A 19866-nucleotide genomic window follows, 5' to 3' on the forward strand; every position below is an offset into this window, starting at 1 on the left:
AGAGAGAGGTGTGTGCATGTGTAAAATGTCTTACTTTACAAAGGTAAAATTCACTTATGTGTCTCTGTCCACTTTTGCATGTTTACCCCCAGAAAGTTGAATGAGAGGAATGCAGTCCTCAAAATAGTTCCCCAATCCTTACCTTCACCTGCTGCTAGCAGCTCCTTAGGGCAGGCATCCCCAAACTCGGCCCTGCAGCTGTTTTGGGACTACAATTCCATTCACCCCTGACCACTGGTTCTGTTAGCTAGGGATGATGGGAGTTGTCGTCACAAAACAGCTGGAGGGCCTAGTTTGGGGATGTCTGCCTTAGGGTTTGGGGCAGGGATTATCCAGACCTACCTGGAGATGGTGGGGACTGAATCCAGAACCTTCTGCATGAAAAGCAGGTTGTACACCACTGAAATATAGACAGTTTTAACATTTCTTTCAACAGCCACCCCATTGAAATACCTTTTCTAGAATTTGAGAGAAAATATATGCAATTACACAAGCAAGGTGTCTCTGCAATGCTTGCTCGAAATAATGATTATAGTTATCAAGTGGGAGTTTTTTAATAAAAGCAGTACTTGCTTTTTACAGCCTTTGATGATCTTCTTTGAAAAGAAACACAGCAGGAATCAAGTTTTGTACACCAAACAATAAATGTTAATATCAACTTTGGTCTGCAGCTATAATGTATATTCCATTTATTATAAAATGTTCTCTGTGCATGTTTATTTATGCTCTTCAGCTCTACTGCACACACAGCATTGAAGATCAAGCTGGTTAGAATTTGTGTATAATATGAATGTGATAGGAAATTAGGGAATGTGTTAACAAAAAATGAATTAGTGTTTGGCCCTTATGTCTTATGTCTTTTAATTTTATTAGTCATTTGTATATATGCTTCAGCTGGGGAAACCAGCAAAACTATGAGTGAATTTTAGTAAGCTAATTATTTGCAGTTAATTTCAAGCAGAATCTGTTTTCTGACAGAAAATATAGAAAAATAAGCCCCAAATCTTGTAACTTACCCTGCCCTTCTATTTACAAACATTGCCTGTGGAATGTGTCCCTAAACACCCATAATGGTTCTTGCATGTCTGGATGGATGATAGGGTATGTGTGAGTGTATGTTTACCCTTTCTACCTTATTGTATGAAGGGTAAAATATCTTACTGGTTACTCTGCCCACTTTTGCCTCTGCCCCTTCTGGCACATTGCCCAGGAGGGAATGTGGCCCTCAAGAGTGACAATGGCTCCTGAACTCTGCTGAAAACGATTGCCAGGATATATTTTACTTAAGAGAGTAAAAGTGAAATTGCTGCAACTTGCTCAGGGGAACAATTTGGTATTCCTGTCTTGGATACAGAGCAACAATTCTCATAGCAATAAAAATACAGTGGTACCTCTGGTTACGAACTTAATTCATTCCGGGGGTCCATTCTTAAGTTGAAACTGTTCTTATCCTGAGGCGTGCTTTCGCCAATGGCGCCTCCCACTGTGCGCGTGCCTCCTGCTCACGTCCCGGGGCAAAGTTCGCAACCGGGAGCTACTACTGTACTTCCGGGTTAGCAGAGCTCGTAACCCGAAGTGTGCGCAACCAGAAGCGTTCTTATCCAGAGGTACCCCTGTAGTGACAGAAAGTGTAAAATGGTTCATTAGGGGGTTCATAATGAAAATAACTACTGATAGGGGAGGGAGTATATTACAAGATGTCCTGCTTCCAACTCTATACAGTGGTACCTCAGGTTACAGATGCTTCAGGTTACAGATGCTTCAGGTTACACACTCCGCTAACCCAGAAATAGTACCTCAGGATGAGAGCAGAAATTGTGTGGCGGTGGCGTGGCGGCAGGGGGAGCCCCATTAGCTAAAGTGGTACCTCAGGTTAAGAACAGTTTCAGGTTAAGAACAGACCTCCAGAACGAGGTACCACTGTACACCTCCAGTGAAATTGGCAGCACTGGTTGAGGAGTAGACTTGCTACATTAAATGGAAAACTACAGTGGGGGTGATGGCTTGATTAATTCAGACAAAGAGCTTGAAATTCATTGTAAGACACTCTCACAGTAGTTTGATCAGTTTAAATTTATTGATCTAACTCTGTTCCTTGTGGGGGAAAGGTCTGTTAAACTGCTCTGGAAACTAGACCTGTGAGGGGAACAGGCACTTCCTAACTCGGCACCCTTAACTAACTACAGTTCTCAAGATTTTTTGTGGTATGCTACTGCTTTAAGTGTATAGTGCAAATGGGGCTTTAGTTCCCATAGATGCTCTTCTTAAATGTATTACAGAACTGGCCCCATGGAGACGTTTCTTATTGTTTCATTTGGCTGTATACCATATACAGAGACTACTTCCTAGAAAAACCACTGGATGGCACCAGCACTTCATCATTTAAAAGGCCATGGATCATGCAGTACTTCCCCCACCCCACGCTCCAATGATGCACCTTTTGAGCTTACTAATGTTTCATGGTTCTCCCCAGTGGATGATTAAAAGAAAGCTAATTGCTTCATAATTCAACATATTCTCATGACTGTTCTCCAGAGCCTTACAGTAAACTTCTCCCTATGGTGAAGACTCTGCTCAAGTCAAACATGGACATATAATTTAGCAAGATATCAAACAGCGAATGCTACTGCATTTCTATATCAGAGGTCCAAAATTATATGCAAACTGGGCCGTCTTTAGCAGATGCAACGCCGGGGTGCAAATATCTGCCCAGCGCCCCCAAATTACCACGGATAGTGGGGGGTGGGGTGGCTGTAGCTGTGCACTGCCAGCCATCTGGGGGGGGGGACGGGACACAACTATCCCCCATGCCACTGCAGGAGAGCGATCCTTGCAGGGGCTTGGGAGAGAATTTGCGCCCTTCCAAGCCTCCGCGGGAGGAGAGAGATCCCCGCAGAGGCTTGGGAGGGAAGCTGCGCACCCACCAGCCATATGGTTGGTGGGGCGCAACTGGCGGGCGTGCAGAGAAAGGGGAGGCCGCTGGCAAAGCCATGTAGCTCCCCCACTTGCTGGGGGTGCCCCTGAGAGGCTGGCACCCTGGTGCGACACACCACCAAGCCCTATGGGAAAGACGGCTGTATGCAAACGAATCAAAAGAAATTTTGATGTGGACTTCTGGTTTGCCGCCGCAAGGGGAGAAGGAAGCTGGCACCACTATTGCAATGACCCGGCTGCTGCTTTTTTGGAGTAGTTCAGAGGCAACAAGCACCCTGAAGGAGGTCCTGGGGACGACCGGGACATTGAGGGGTCCTGTGGCAACCAAAGCGAGCTCCCACAGGCACACTCATATCTATTTGGTATATTGACTGGAGAACAAAAAGGGAGTCTTCTCCAGAAATGGTTGCTGCCCTGCATGGGAACAAGCTGTTTGAAGAAATCAAGGTAACAATAGAAGTCTGCCATCAGAAATAAAGGAAGTGGTTAGGATGGTCAAGTTGAAAAGCTTAAGTGACTGATGACTTAAAATTCAGCTGGCATGCATGTCTTTAGTATGGGAAAACAAAAATTTATAAGAGTTCTATGAACCACGTTCTTGGGAAGAATTTGTATAGAGTCTGGGAAAAATATAAAAATCTTCTAGAAAGAAAAACATTTTTATGGTTATCCCCTTTGGAGCAATTACAATTAAGAGGACAGATAGTGGGTGCCTTACAGGGGGCGAACTCAGACTGAAACCTATGGAGAACTTAAGGGGCCAAGTTATGGATTGGTTACAATAACACCAAATATATGTTTAAGGTAGACAAAAGAAGGATAAACTCCTGTCTAAAATGTATAATTTTTTATTAGAATGGGAAACAAAAGATGAGTTAATTATAGCACCAATGACACACTGGGCAATAGATACAGGACACAATATAGATTGCAACCTCTGGGAGAAACCTTGGAAAAGTAATTTGAAATTTACCGTGTTATTCTCTGAAAGAGAACTATTTGAAAATGATTCATAGATGTTATTTAACTCTGAGTAGGTTGGCTAAGATTCATAAAGCAGAATAAGATGGGCTGGAAATGTAAAGAAATGGGAGGAACCTTTTTTTATGTGTGGTGGACATGTCGAAAGGTAAAATAATATTGGGAAATGATTTATGATGAGTTAAAAAAAATGCTTAAATTTACCTTCCCCAAAAAGCCAGAGTCCTTTTCGTTGGGAATAACCCGGACAGAAATCCCCAGGTGCCAGAAAAGTTTATGTATGCAACAACAGCAGCCCATGTTGTTACCCAAAAATGGAAATTATCAGATTTGCCCATTTCAAGCAGAAGTACCCGTTTTCAGATCACCGCCCTATGACATTTTGTAAAGTGCGGTCACACAAATACCTAGATGATGTAATTGATCATATAGTTATATACAGAATAATGTAGTGTTATAAGTAACCTGGTCCAGAATTTGTTGTTTTAGAAAAGTTTTATGTATTTAACAACAGTGGCCCGTGTTCTGTTAGCCCCAAAATGGAAAGTGAGCGAGGTTCTTGTAAAGAATCAGGGTTTGTCTTCCTGTTCTTGAACTTCTTGGGAAACATCTGGGTTGACTTATCTTAGAAACTGGATGCTGAAATTGATGGACCCTTGGCCTGTTCCAGCAGGTCTTATCCATTCTTGGCCAGGGTGGAGAAGAAGGGGACAGCACAACTGGAGCAGGTCCCGATGTTGTCTCTGCCTGCCTTCCTCGCTTTCCTTCTTCACAGGGCAGATGGGCTGGCGAAGGTGCACAGATTTCTCTAGATGTGGGTTAGCTTAGTATATGGGCTCCAGCTGTTGCTAGACTCCAACCCCAATCCTCCAATCCTCCCGCTGCTCTGATGCATTAGGTCACCCGAAAACTATGAACTTGTCCCTCTGACTTTCTGATAATACCTCTTTCAGCCGAGCCAGAAACGTAGTTCCAAGAGGCAGGAGACAGGTGTCCTTGCTCCCTCATAGGATATATGAAGCACAAACAGAAATTCTATTGCAGAAGCCTGTTATGTTGAATACTTGGCAGTACCAAGTTCAGGATAGTGTGACGTAAAGCAATGCTTCAGCCTGCCCTTTTACAACCCTCTATATTAACTTTTAAGAGTAAGGTGATGTACATCCTGTGCAATTTATCCAGTTTTAGTCAAAGAATTGATCAGATTCGCCTCCTTGACCTCTAAAGCCTTAAAGATTCAGTAAATAAATACCACAGGCAAATGCTTGAGTAAACAGTGTTAATGCTCCCTCCTCCCAAACTATGATTTCTCTCAGCTCTGTAAAAATTGGTTATTGCCAAATTTAAGCTTCGAGGCCAAATGGGAGTTGACAGTTTCCCCTTAGGAGAGATGAGTCAATACTGAGAAAAGCATGCAAGTCTGGAAAAAAGATAGTAAGAACTTACTGGAAGTGAAAACTGGGCCTGCCCTTGTCTTAGTAATTTAATTGCAGTAGAAAATGCCTCTGGTAGTTGACTTAAGAAACAGCATCATCTCTCTGAATATCCCATTTCACTCATGATCGTTTTATTTCAGTTCACCTTTATGCTACAATACCTCCTTACTGCCCAGTAGCTGAAGAAAAAGATGAAGTGTCCAGAATAGAAGCAATGTGCACATGGATTTTGTCAAAAAACTATTGTTTTAAGCTTGACTGAGACCTCATTGAGGTAGATGTACATTATCAACAAGGCAGAGATAAGGCCTCTCATAAAAGCAATCTTTTTATAGCACCCATGGCCTGTACAGTGGTACCTCAGGTTAAGTACTTAATTTTTTCCGGAGGTCCGTTCTTAACCTGAAACTGTTCTTAACCTGAAGCATCACTTTAGCTAATGGGGCCTCCTGCTGCTGCCACGCTGCCGGAGCACAATTTCTGTTCTCATTCTGAAGCAAAGTTCTTAATCCGAGGTAATATTTCTGGGTTAGCGGAGTCTATAACCTGAAGCATATGTAACCTGAGATACCACTGTATTAGTAAGAGGAAGTGGCTACAAATTTCCTTAAACAGTTCTGAACTGTTATTGTATAAAGCAAACAGAACTAGAACATGAATGTTTCAGGAAGCTTTTGGAGGTGTGGAAATGATAAATATTGACTCTTACTTTATAATCTACAATGTAATCAGATTATTCTCATGCATCAGTCACCATCCCACACTTTCTGGTGCATTTTCCTGTCTCTTACTGGAAGACCCCTGATTTTTTAAAAAAAGTTTGCTGTTATATAATTGAATCGCTCCAACAAAATATTGACAACCTGGAGGGAAACTTAGAATTTGTGGGTCAGGTATGGAAACTCAGAATTCTTAAGGTCATACCAACAATTTCTGAAGCCACAGATTTCTGCTTTGCTGATCACCCTTGCCCTTTAGGGAAAATACATGGGATCAACTAAAATTTAAGACATTCTTCAAGATACTCACACTGTCCTTGAGGGCTATTTATCAATTGTCTTTCTGCTTCATGGTGCATAGATATTTCCACTGCTTACTTAAAACTGGGAAGTAGCAGCTTAAAATCCCTGTTCAGCCATGAAGATCACTTGATGTCCTTGAGCCAATCACTGTAACTCAACCCAACATACATCAGGATGGGATGTTGAGAGTGACACAGCACCATTTCTATGTATGCTGCCCTGAACTCCTTTAAGGGAGGGCAGGATAAAATAAACAGTATCAATGATAACAAACAGTAATTCACTTGTGGGCCTGTGATAAGTAGGAATTGCTTCCAAGGGACATAGGAAAAAAGAAAAAAAGGAGTATTGTGACACTTTAAAAATAAAGCCTTATCATAGCTTAAGGTTTAGTTGGACTACAGCCCACTTCATCAGATACATGGCTATCCTGAGTTGGAGGTGGGAAACTAAGCAATGATGTCAGTAGAAAAAGAATGCAGATAATTCCAGTGTGGGTATCAGTAATAATGGCTATATTCTACCTCCAGGATCAACAAGGAGCATCAGTATAAGTCACTGAGGAACAACAGCTGGAAAGGTTGCTTGCCCTCATGTCCTGTTTGAAGGATTTACGTGGGCATCTATCTGGTTGGCTACTTGCAAGCAGAACACTAAACTAGGTAGGCTTTTGTTCTGATTCAGCAAGGCTGTCCTTATGTTATACCCAAACGTTCTGGTTTTATCATATCTAGAATCCTCACCTGGAGGGGCTGTGACCCTCCCTCCCAGATGTACAGTTAGCAATTTGTGCCATTATAGCCTCTTACTGCAGCAACAGAGTGATCATTCTTAATACTGTGTAACATTTTAACAGATGGGGCACATACAACATTTATTCAAAATAAATACAATTATGAATTTTAAGTACAAGTTCATTCATTGATTGATTTATGTCTTGGGTAAGCTTGCAACTTAACTTTGGAGTTAAAGTGGAGATATTCAGCAAAAGCTTTTTACCAGATTTCCCTGCAACTCAAAACACCAGGGTAACGCCAACTCAGAAGGTCCCTTCTGCCTGAATCTCTTTAAGGAAACAAGTGGACATTTGCTTCAGATAAGCAATATTTTTAATCCCCATTTTATGGATTGAATCCTTAAAACTTTGGGGGCAAACCCACTTTAAGCCTAGACTCAGCAGTAACCACAAACGATAGTTGAATTTTGCTATTCCATCAGGAAATCAGAAGTCTAACTCTGGAAGAACAATATCCATATGCTCTATAAAACCCTCCTTGAAGGCAGGAAACAAAAAATTCGGAGACAAATAGCATCAACAGTTTGTGGGGGGGGGGGGAGAGGAGAAATGTCTAGGACAAAAATCAAAGTAAGATACAGATCTAAATATTGCAAGTTCCCTCCAAAAATATTCATCTCTCAAACACAGTACACTGTTAACTCAAGGAGAAAAAGGTGACAACTGAATGCCAGATATGCGAGACAACATTTGCTTTTGTGAAGCTACAGAATGCTTGAAATTAGTTTGAACACTTTAGGCATGTAAGAGATTGAGGAACTGGGTGTTCAAGTAAGAAACATGAATATCTGCAGGCCTAGGGACAGGCTATCAATTTTGCATGATTACATAAAAACAACAGAATCGGTTCACCTTCAGAAGCAGGACATTCCTTGAGACAAAAAACATGTAAACAGTTCCCAAAAAAGTATCAGCCTAAAAGGGGGGGGGGCGGCGAATATCCCAAATCAGTGAGAAGAATGGAGAAATTCAGCATTAACTGAGCATTAAGTACTGCCACCAAAGATGAGGATCAAGAGCTAACAGATCTAGCAGACATATCTGGCAAAGACATGACCTTGCTCCCTGATGTTAGAAGATCAATTACATAAATTCTTTTCTTGTGTATGCCATCCAATCACTCAAGACATCAATGCAACTTGACAGTTGCAAATAATAATTCTCTTCTTATATGAAGGTTTCCATGTCACAGATGCTAACATAGCAGCATTTTACTGAGGAGACACTTCTCAAGCCATATTTTCTTCAGATGTAGTATTCCCCACTGTCAAAGTTACAGGAGCCAAGGCTTCCTTGGCTTACCAGGATTAAACTACAGTACTCCAAGACAGCAGAGAGAGAAGGCATTCTGGAACAGAAACTACTCAGTCCTTTTCTCCCCTAAAGTCTGGTAGCACAGCAAAGCCATGTTCAATCGGTGGGGGGTGGGAGAGTCAGATGAACAAAAGCCAGGGAGAGTGCAGCTGCTGTGCCACTGTGGAGTTGTCCTGGCTCACTGAGGTCCATGCTGTTCTGTCTGCTGTAGAAGATAAGTCCTGGCCTCTGATTATCTATGTCTAAGCTAGATAGATCCATAGTTACTTAAGGAAGTTGTCTAGTTTAGTCTGACTGATGCCAGAAGCGGCTGCTGTTGGTTGCTTAGAAACACTTCTTTTCTTGCACCTCAAAGGCAGGGGGCGAATCTCGGTTGATATACTCTGAAATGAGACACGTCAAGGAAAATAGTGGCCAAATATTTAAAAGAAAGGTTTTACATTCCCATACATATCTGACATGTATAAATCATTATATCTGGGGGCTAAATTTTTTTCTCTCCCCCTGAGTCCCTCCTTCAGGGTCATTTTTCCCCCAAGGTCAGGTTTTAGCTGATCATGGAGTCAAACGTTTTTATTCCCATCACCCAGTCAAAGGCTGACCAAGAGATGGTAGCAGACAGATCCCTCTCCTAGCAGTGTTTTACTGCTACATAAGTTTCAAAACAATAACCATCAACAGCTCATTACAAAGAAACAGGCTTTTGATGACAAATATTGGATTACTGACCTCTTAACTCTGCACAAGGGGAGGGAAAGGAACATTAAGCTGAATGTGAACACAGATATGCTAGAAACACCAATGGATCTAGAAACGCTCATGGTATTCTCTGAAAAATGTAGCATTTGCTGCAAAATGTGTCTTGAAATACTTTATCACCGGCAAAAACTGGAAACAAGAACCAACTTATATAGGTTTTCCAGTTTTCAGGGAACGAAAGTGTATATATTTACATAATTTAAACAGTGCATTTCTTTGATCTCTACAGCAGGAGTAAACTCAGCCATAGATTCACAAGTGGGATTTGAACAAGATCCTGATCCAGGTTTCCTGGGGCCACTTCTTTTCCCAGTACCGTCGTACCTTGGAAGTTGAATGGAATCTGTTCAGGAAGTCCGTTTGACCACCAAAGCATTTGACTTCCAAAGCACAGTTTCTGATTGGCTGCAGGAAGCTCCTGCAGCCAATCGGAAGCCACAGAAGCCCTGTCGGACGTTTGGCTTCCAAAAGAACGTTTGAAAACCAGAACAGTCACTTCCGGGTTTCAATCGTCCAGGAGCCAAAACGTTTGAGAACTAGGCTATTTGAAAAACAAAGTTACGACTGTAAATGTAGAACACTGTAGCCAAGAACACATACAATGTATATTCGGATTGATTTTAGAGGGATATATTCCCCAAATATATTCCATTATTTCAGCTTCTCCTCACTTTGAATTTAAGCCAGAATGTCATTGTTCCAACTGGAACATTGCTTGATGGCTTAGTAAATGCCACTGTTTCTTCTTAGTCTTTTGTGTCATTGATCACCATAGATTCAGTGCCGCTGGATATCAGCATAGCTTCTGCAGGACAGATCTTAGGAAAGGATACAGGCTGAATGAATTTGGTTCTGCCTCCTAAGCCATCATACCCAGTTCTCACCTACAAGGAAGAGAATCCAGTAGTTAAAAATGCAAAAGCATATGACTCCCATGGAGGAAGTTGTTATGAAATAGAAAAAGGATTGTAGTGGGTAAAAGGGCACATAACACACCAGAGGATTTGGTGATCAGAATATGCTAACTATGTGCTGCATGATCAGGTGTCTAAGCAGGTCCACTAGCAATAAAAAGCACAGAGCATATTGATTTTGTAAGATTTGTAGACGAAGACATGAGAAGGCATGTCCAGGAACAGGGTTTTGCTGGCTGCTGGTTGGCAGATTAAGCAGGAACACTCCACATTGCAAAACTCTGATGCACATCCCACTTGTACTCACTATTCCTGTGTTCCTCTGTGGTACAAGCATGTTGCTTGCAGGCGGCCTCTTGGACATAACAGAGTTTCTAATGAAAGCAGGTAGAAGATCTTCCAGATGTTCATCATCTGTGTCAGCTGAGCAGCTCTGAACCGTATTTGAAGAAGTAGGAGAGTTAAACTAAAATACTCATATTTGCAACCAAACACAAGCAGCACTACTAGAATCCATGTAATCCATCTACAGTATTGTGCGAAAGGAAATGGTCGTTTCTGCAAAAGCAGATTTTTTAAACATTCTTAGAGAGGAATGGAAGTTTGAAAGTCACTGGGCTCTGGTGCCAGCTGATAGATCAACAGATGACAACAGTACGGACACCCTGCCCCAGATAATTCAGAACATATAGCAGTGGGAAGCTGACTCTCGCACACCTCTCAGGGTTAACTGTAATATTTACTATTTTCTATAACACAGAAAAATGTATTACTTTAAAATCCATGCAGAAGTTGGCTGTCTAGAGAAAAGATGGCTTTCAAAACAGTTCTAAAGATAGTGGATTGAAGAGGTTATAGTTGCTACTCAGGTTATCTGTTACAATACCTCCACTGTTTCTTTCAGAACTCTTGATAAACTTGTCACAGGTGCACTGGAAAAAACAAACAAACCCACACACAATTTAGATTACACACCACAAAGTAGTAAATTGCTCAATATATCCCTTTAGAGTTGGAGGCACCAGTTTGAATTCATACATGAATTTTCACAATGTGGCCCAGATCATAAGCCAACACCTAAAACAGGCTTTGCCAACCTGGTACCCTATGGACTATGACTCCCAGAAGCTGTTAGCAGTGGACTTACTACAAAAGTATAGGCTTCTTATGCCTCAATTAAAATAATAAAAAAATACAACTATAATGTTCTCTTCTCCTCCCTTCTCTCTGTTCTGACCACTAAGATAAAAGCTTCTGGTCTGATCAACAGGCAAATGTGGTAGATCTTTCATTACTTTTGTCTCGCTGCCATTGTTATCATTTCGCTGAAGCCCTAACCCAGGGATGGGGAACCTTTTTCAGCCAGACGGCCGTATTCTTTCTAAGAGCCACCATGCCAGTGGTGGGTGGGGCCAGAGGCAAAAGTGGGCAAAGTAATAAATGTAATTATTACCTTTGTACACTACACTAGTTTGTATATATATCCTTCTCTTATCTTCCATCCAGACAAAAGCAAGAGGCATTATCAGAGTTCAAGGGCACATTCCAGCCAGGAAGAATCGCACAAGGAGGATGTGAAGCAGGTCTGGTGAGGGTGTGTGGCTGAGGAGAGTCCCGAGGGCCAGACAGAGAGGCTTGAAGAGCCACATTCGGCCCCTGCACCTGAGGTTCCCACCCCTACCCTACCCCAAAATCTTTATACAAGTAGGAAAGTCATTCTTCGTTATCTCTAGGATTCAACGGGAGCAGAGTTAAAGCACTTGTTAGAAGTAACACAAATGAGGGGTGCTTATTTAAGAAATCTACAAACTAAAGTTTCCTTATTATGCAAATTATGTAGCTTGGGTTTGTGCTTTCCCTTCCTCTTCCTGAAGCGGTTCTGTCTGTCTTAGATTGCAAGCATGCAGGTTAGGAATTACCCTGTTAGAGCAGCACCTAGTTATTGAGACTTTTAAATGAGATATTTGAGAAAGATAATGGACAATAAGATAGGCAACTTTGGGGGCAAAGTCTCACTTTACTCTCGCAACAGGTAAGATGTGTTGTGACAGTCTTCTGCAGTGTACAAAAGCTTTAAAATGAGATATTTCCATCAAAAGCGATGAGAACAAAATGTGATCTTTGTTGTATAATTTGTTATTTCTTCAGCTTGTAAACCGCCTTCTGTGTAGTAATATAGAAAGGCAGTATACAAATTAAAAGTATTAATATGGCTGGAAAATTGCTTACAGTGCATGCAGAAGTGAGAATACCAGACAGATCAAGAGCACACATACACCCATTAAAAAGGGAAGCAACTGTGACTCACAACTTTTTATCCAGTTTAAGTTTTTTTGCAGGAGCAGGGATGCTCTTGTGAGGTGGATGCTTTGGTGTCTGTACATCAAAGGTATCATTCTTTGGTGTCTGTACATCAAAAGTATCATTCAGGTCAATCTCATCACTGTGAGCTGGTCGATGGAGCTTTGGGGTTAACAATTCTAGAGGAGCAGGGCTGTAAGGCAAAATTGTACAAATATCACAACACATTACACTGTCAGACAGGTAACTGTCTCAGTTTCCAGCCCACACCACATGTTGTACCATCTAAATACTAGCTTCCTATTGGTACTCATTCCTGATGGTGGAAGGCAATGACAGTATATAATACGGATACGGTAGAACTAAATTCAGAGAGAGAACTTCCTTCTGCTTTCTAGCAACATGTGCAAAGTGTTCAAAATTACCAAAATGACTGCCAGGTTGCCTGGGGTCTTCACATCCCATTCATGTTAGTGTACTGTAAAACTGGCCTGTTACAGGAAGCCCTACATTTATATAGGAAGGTTAGGTTACTGTTTGATATAATCTTCTTCTTTCTTCTTTGGTGATCACTCGTAGCCGAGTAAGATTGTCTTCCATAAACATGGTTTTAACAGTGAGTCCCTAAGTGACTGTGGAGGCCAATTCTGGATCCACACGTCCTTCCACAGTGGGGACATTGGTTTCCGGGCGGGAGTTGATCACGGTGTGGATTTGCCAAGCATGCCTTCCTCTTAGCACGTTTCTCCCTCGCGTCCTGAGTTTGAGTGTCTTCAAAACCCATGACACCTTTGGTAAAGGCTGTTCTCCAACTGGAGCGCTCACAGGCCAGTGTCTCCCAGTTGTCAGTGTTTATACTACATTTTTAAAGATTTGCCTTGAGACAGTCTTTAAACTTCTATTGTTGACCAGCAGCATTACGTTTTCCATTTTTAAGTTTGTAATAGAGTAGTTGCTATGGAAGATCATCAGACAGCCGCACAACATGACCAGTCCAACAAAGTTGATGTTGAAGAATCATTTTTTTTAAAATATTTATTGAGATTTTACAAAAAACAAAGGTTTACAAAATAGAAAGAAAACATATAAAAAGAGATAAATAAAAAGAAAACATACAAAAGTACATAAAATAGAAAAAAGAAAAAGGAAAAATAAACATACAAAGTACAAAAAACAAATAAGGAAAAAATTAAAAACCAATCCATTTTTTGGATTGAACTCATTAGCTTGTTTCCTTGACCTCCTCGCACCTCCCCTTTTTGTGTTTCCATTTACATAATCAAATCAGCAAATCCTTTCCCTCTTTCCTTTATCTTAACTCTATATCTTAACATATTATAACTATATTTTCATCCATTATCAATCCATTTTTGCATATTCTTATTAACTTTGTTGCTAATACCACTTATTTTTAATCCAACATCATTTTAACATTCATTAATTTTACAGTGTTTCTGCAAATAGTCTTTAAATTTCTTCCAATCTTCTTCCACCAACTCTTCTCCCAGGTCTCGGATTCTGCCAGTCATTTCCGCCAATTCCATATAGTCCATCACCTTCATCTGCCACTCTTCCAGGGTGGGTAAATCTTGTGTCTTGAAGAATCATTTCTTCAACGCTGGTGATCTTTGCTTTTTCCAGTACACTGATATTAGTTCGCCTTTCTTCCCAAGTGATGTGTAAAATTTTTTGGAGACACCGTTGATGGAATCTTTCAAGGAGTTGGAGATGACATTTATAAGTGGTCCATGTTTTACAAGTTTACAGCAAGGTTGGTAGTACAATAGCTTTGTAAATAAGCATTTTGATTTCCCTGCAAATGTCCCGGTCCTCAAACACTCTGCACTCTTCAATCGGGAGAAAGCTGCACTCGCAGAGCTCAGGCGATGCTGGATTTCGGCATCAATGTTGGCCCTTGTGAAAAGTTTGATGTAATAGTGGCAGAAGAAACACTTGCACTAGTGTTATTCTGAGCTGGTATGGATGGTGCTGTAGCAAATGACAAAATACTGAACTCTAATGAAAAGGGTCAGGTAGCAGGTGGTGGGAAAGACCCTGGAGAACCACTCCCCGTCACAGTAGGCAGTACTGGGCTAGTTGGACAAATAGCCTGACTATATGTAAGGCATCTTATGATGTGCTTTTGGACAGCTCAGGAAGGTATGCAATGCTTATATTGGACAAAATCTCTGGTACAGTAACTCTGCTACATCAATATCCACAGAATTTCTCTAAACCAACCTTTCAGAGACAAGCCGGCCAAGTGCTTCATTGCTTAATGATGACACTTTAATGGTATCTTGCATCACTCTTATCTTCTTTTTCAAACTCTGTGGAAAGAAAGAGCAGCAATTAATACATGTCAGAAATCCTACCAAAAGCCAAGATTTCTACATCCCCTCTTGCAAAGATACAGGCATCCTGAAGTTGAGGGTGCCTCCCAGCCATTTTGAATCAGGGTAGAATTTAGAACAGTATTTGGACTATACACTACGAAGGCTGTAGGGCCACAATAATTATCAGCAGGTTAAAAGAATGTTCTCACCATTATCTCATTATCTGCATTTCTCAGATCAGTCTGGGTGCTCTTCACCTCTTCTGTTGTTTTCTCCAACTCTAGAACTGTCTTCTGTAACTATAGATTTAAAACCGTATGTTGGAAGTCTAGTACATGATGGGATACAGCAGTACGTCAAGCTTCTAAGCGCTCAAAAGAACTAGAGTGGTTTATGTTTTACAAATGCACGTTCTTAGACTTCAGGATAAAATAATTTAGTGTATTGTAAATAAAGATGTGCTAAATGGAAACAGATTCTTATTCTTTCAAGGCTCCTGCAGAGGGCGCTCCAATGTGGCTCATCTCTTCAGGTGTCAATGAGAAGCTGCTGAGGGCAGCGGTACAGTGGTACCTCGGGTTACATACGCTTCAGGTTACAGACTCTGCTAACCCAGAAATAGTGCCTCGGGTTAAGAACTTTGCTTCAGGATGAGAACAGAAATCGTGCTCCGGTGGCGCGGCAGCAGCAGGAGGCCCCATTAGCTAAAGTGGTGCTTCAGGTTAAGAACAGTTTCAGGTTAAGAACGGACCTCCGGAACGAATTAAATACTTAACCCGAGGTACCACTGTACTAGTTTGCTCAAAGTAATTCAGTGTGCTTGTAAGTAGGCATTTATAATAAAGGTACAATAAACTCTTGCCATTCCCAGTATATTCTCAAGAGAGAAACCCTCTCCCACCCTTCCTCCCTACACCTGTGTTTACAGTACAAATTAAGACCCTTCCTGATATTAATCCAGAGGGATTTTCAAGAGACAGTTGTGCATTTTGACTTTAAAACTATAAACTGTCTTCGTGCAGTTATATATGTATAACACAATGCTTTATTAGAAGTTTTTTTCAATTCTTGTTATGCAGAAGCAGAAAGAATACTGAGGCAGACTAATAAATGTTATGCAGACATATTGAGGAATCTTACGGAACCTACAGCTGAACTTCTCAGCTTAAGATAGCTGTCAACATGGTCAATGTAAGTGCCTGGACAAGAATTGTGTTAAACAAATACATACCTAATTAAAACGTATTTTGCTTTATTTCGGTAGCGGTACTGATAAAGAGCTGCACATAAATACCTCTGCAACGTGTCTGCAGGAGCATCAACACATCTTTTACCTTGTGATTAGCAGAAAACAACTCCTTTCTCAGCTTCTCTTTTGTATCGTTTGATGCTTTCTGAGACTCCTTCAGATTTTCATATTCCCTGGAGAGGGCCCAAATTAGTCCATCTGTTGAACATGCTTTCAAGCAAACAGCTCTTAGATAAAGCCAGTAACCAAATTTAGACTGAAGATTTTCGTTTCACAGCTTAAGTGCCTGCAGAAGTTTCTGTTATATATACAAGAACTTCCAGGGAGAAGACAGCACTGAACAAGCCAACACTGACTTGAACAGTGTTAAAACACTGATACACTACAGTGTAGGCGAGAAAACATGCTTTCAGGGGAACAGCACTACTTGGTTTGGGCTGGGACAAGCAGCAGAATGGCAGAAGAGAATATTCCATGTCAAAATGCATAGGATGTTTAAACAATCTTGAGTCGTGTGCAGTATTTTACATTCTCATTAATGAAATGAGATGCAACAATTCAATTTTTATTTTTAAGTTCAAGGTTCTAAAAGCAATTTAATACTATTATAAAACAGTGCTGAAGTTACTGATTACAATGCAGGTACACTTCACGCTGGTAGCTCATTATTAAAAGTTGTGATTACCCATTTGCTATCTGACATTGCCTGCACAAGCTGTGAATTATAAATGGTATAAATAAAAAGGCCTCTAGTGCACACAGTAGGGACTGGTGACTACAGCATACTTAATGTCACAGCAGTGTAAAGCACTCTGCTCAGCACCAGGGAGATATTCAGGGGCCATGCTGCCTTACTCAGAATCATGACAATAATTCGTCCCCTCCGTTCTCATCAAACAATCACCTCCTGAGCACTCTGGCAAAGCTCTGAAGGTGGTTTCCATAGCAATGGATGTGTCACTAATGCAACAATAGCATACTTGCAGTGTTGAAATCTTCCATCTATGCCACCTCAATTATATTCACCAAGGCTTAGCATTGCAACTAGCGTTCTGCCAGAGCACCTATTGTGATTAACTTTTCCACCGATTCCTTTAGGGGGTACCACACAAACCCAATCCAAGTCAATAAGCTACTGCATTTAATACACCTACTTTTTCAGTGAGATACAATAGACGGCAAGCTGTTCCACTGCAGCCTGACCTGTTCCCATTTCACGAATCATCTTTTCTACCTCGGGACGTTGACTTTGCAGCAGTGTCTCAATCCTGGTACGAAGGAAGGTAGATTACAGGTGGGTTGTTGCTTTTTGTTCAGTGGCAGCTTGTCCATGTTATAAAAACACAGAAACAGTTAATCCTGGAAGAGACACATCCTGTATTTCACACTAGCAATGATTTCCCCCCAACATAGCTGGATTCATATGCACACTAGTGTGCTTCAGTTGAATGGGAATTATACTGATGCATTCCCCCCACCCCCCAATGATCTTACTGTATTTTATGTAAACCACTTGGTGATTTCACATATTAGATGGTATGTAAATATTATAAATAACAAAATCAGGAGTTACCAGCATTAAATTTCCTCTAGCAAACAAACTCAGAAACATGGCCATTTGTAAGAAAGTTGAGCATCAATTATTATCAGACAAGCACATGATAAAGGGGCAAGGCTCATGTTGGAAACACTTACTGTATTTACTCGAATGTAATGGGCCATTGAATCTAATTTTTGTGATGTAATTTGGCAAAGAAAGGTGCACAATACATTCCTTCTTCCATCTGATCCCTCTTCCCTTCTCTCTGATTAGCTGGTGCAAGGCAGAGCAGAACCTTTGACCCTCAAGGGTGTCCGGAATGGAAAGGAGAGGCAGATACAGGTGGAAGGAAGGAAGGAAGGAAGGAAGGAAGGAAGGAAAAAGAGGAAGGAAGGGAACAAAGAAGGAGAGCAGCCATGATCTGGGCTGGAGAGTGAGAAAGAGTAAGAGGGAGAGATGAAGGAGTTGAGAAGGAGGAACAGAGCAGAGTAGTGCAATGAGTAAGGACTGCCACTGGGTTGAGGGAGCAGAAGACCAGGAAACAGGGTGGCCAAGGCTCTACACACACGCAGGCTGCCAGCTCCTCCTTACTGCTGCTGCTTACTTCACTCCCCCCCCCCACCACCTTAAGCCAAAAAGGAAGGGAGATCACTGTAAATCTTTTGCTCTCCCCAGAAAGATTAAATTCAAGAGGAAGGCTGGGTCACGGGAGACCTAAGACACTGCATGCTAGTGTGCCCTGAAATCCTAAGTATCGTATTTTCTCGAATGTAATGCACCCTCAAATCTAATGCACACCCTAATTTTTGCAACATATTTGGCAAAACAGGTGTGCATTACAGGAGTAAATACAATAAGTGTTTCTACTGCAAAGTTACAGACTCAGAGTTGGAAGAGGCCTCAAAGGTCATCTGGTCCAATGATGTCTTCTAGAAATGTGAGGTTGCTGAGCAGTCTGCTAACAGAACCAGAAGATGTATGTATAGAGCCAAAGCTTGTTTTCTCACCCCTCCAATGTTTTCAGTCTGTTTCTCAGCCTTCGGGCCTCCTCTTTTGCACTCTTCGCATCATCTTGCTGTTGCTCCAGATACTTCATTTGTTTCTGAGAAAAAAAGCACTATTTTTGTTTAAGAGGAATCCCCATGGAAGCAAAATTTGGACTTAACATCAAGCCATTTCCAAAGCTCTTGCTACTTCAATAGCCCACAGTCTACATTTCAGGTGTCTGGCATATCCATGGATCATAACTTATCTAATAATAATATTTACAGATTGAGGTCATTGCTTACAAAGGAGAGAAGTACTTAATTCCAGGAAAAAAACATTCCCCCTTAAATACTTCTTGTTTCCACTCTTGCAATGCATTTTTTAAAAAAGTGTCACATGAATGCTTCATGGCAACTTGTTCATGATCTGTAGATAACTCTATCATATATGTGGTCTAATTTAAGTGCAACATGGTAGAAACAAACTTGTACAATATCATGATTTCTCTTTTGTGAGCAGGAAAATATCTCACAAATTCCTTCCTTTCATTTTACTCTGCTCTCATGAGACCACCACTGAAAGTCTACCCCACTTTAACCATCATCATATTGTAACAGCTTCTATACTTATATTAAAATGCACAGCTTCCTTGAATATAGAGTGACCTGCACAGGATCAATGCAGTGTGTGTTTAGGGAGCTTCCTCAGCAGATTTAAAGAAAATAAACCTCCTTCAATACACTTGTGATTTCTAGGCTTTGATTGGGTTGGTCAGCTTGGCACAAGCTTCAAAGGATCCTGCCTACTTTCCCTCTGAACTGAAAGCTAGGGAAGAAGCAATGCTGTTTGATCATACTTCAGAGAAAAGACTGGTCAAAGACTAGAATATCTACAAGATGATATTAAGCTTTACTCCATACAGAAGGTGAAATATTCTGGATGTATTTGCCAACATACTACTTCCCTACCTCATGTACTTACAGAAATGAATGCCTAAAATGCTGGCTGGCTGATGAGAGCTCACTCAGTCTTCGTTAATCCCCAGTTTTTACAACTCTTCCCAACGCTTCCATTTTAGCTTTTTAACTCCTCAGCAGCATCTAGCTGGTAATGCTAATGCATTTAATGGCCAGAACAGGAAGGGCACAGTGGATTTAGCTTCTGCTGTTGCTAGAGAGGCTTTCTCCAGCACAGCCAAGAAAGAAAAGAAAAGCTCACTCATTTGGCACTTGCCGCACATTGATAGCATGCTTGGAGACAGCTTCAGTTGCAATTCTGTTTTTCAGAAATTCTAAGC

The 19866-nt window shown here is 41.2% G+C and overlaps 1 protein-coding gene across 5 annotated transcripts in view; it reads right to left on the reverse strand.

Moving 5' to 3' along the window:
- Positions 1–7215: 7215 nt before the first annotated feature.
- Positions 7216–19866, reverse strand: part of TRAIP (TRAF interacting protein) — a 28716-nt gene continuing 16065 nt past the window's right edge. For 2 of the 5 annotated variants that reach the window (XM_053377381.1, XM_053377382.1), the window contains exons 7-14: positions 18590–18684; positions 17197–17310; positions 16128–16215; positions 15003–15092; positions 14699–14787; positions 12465–12650; positions 11043–11088; positions 10134–10589 (exon numbers count right to left, since the gene is read on the reverse strand). In XM_053377381.1, coding sequence (XP_053233356.1) covers positions 10254–10589; positions 11043–11088; positions 12465–12650; positions 14699–14787; positions 15003–15092; positions 16128–16215; positions 17197–17310; positions 18590–18684 — 1044 coding nt within the window. In that variant the 3' untranslated portion in view covers positions 10134–10253. The other 3 variants (XM_053377383.1, XM_053377384.1, XM_053377386.1) reach the window with 3 other exon arrangements.

Source organism: Podarcis raffonei, chromosome 2 (assembly GCF_027172205.1).
Source record: "Podarcis raffonei isolate rPodRaf1 chromosome 2, rPodRaf1.pri, whole genome shotgun sequence".
Taxonomy (NCBI): domain Eukaryota; kingdom Metazoa; phylum Chordata; class Lepidosauria; order Squamata; family Lacertidae; genus Podarcis; species Podarcis raffonei.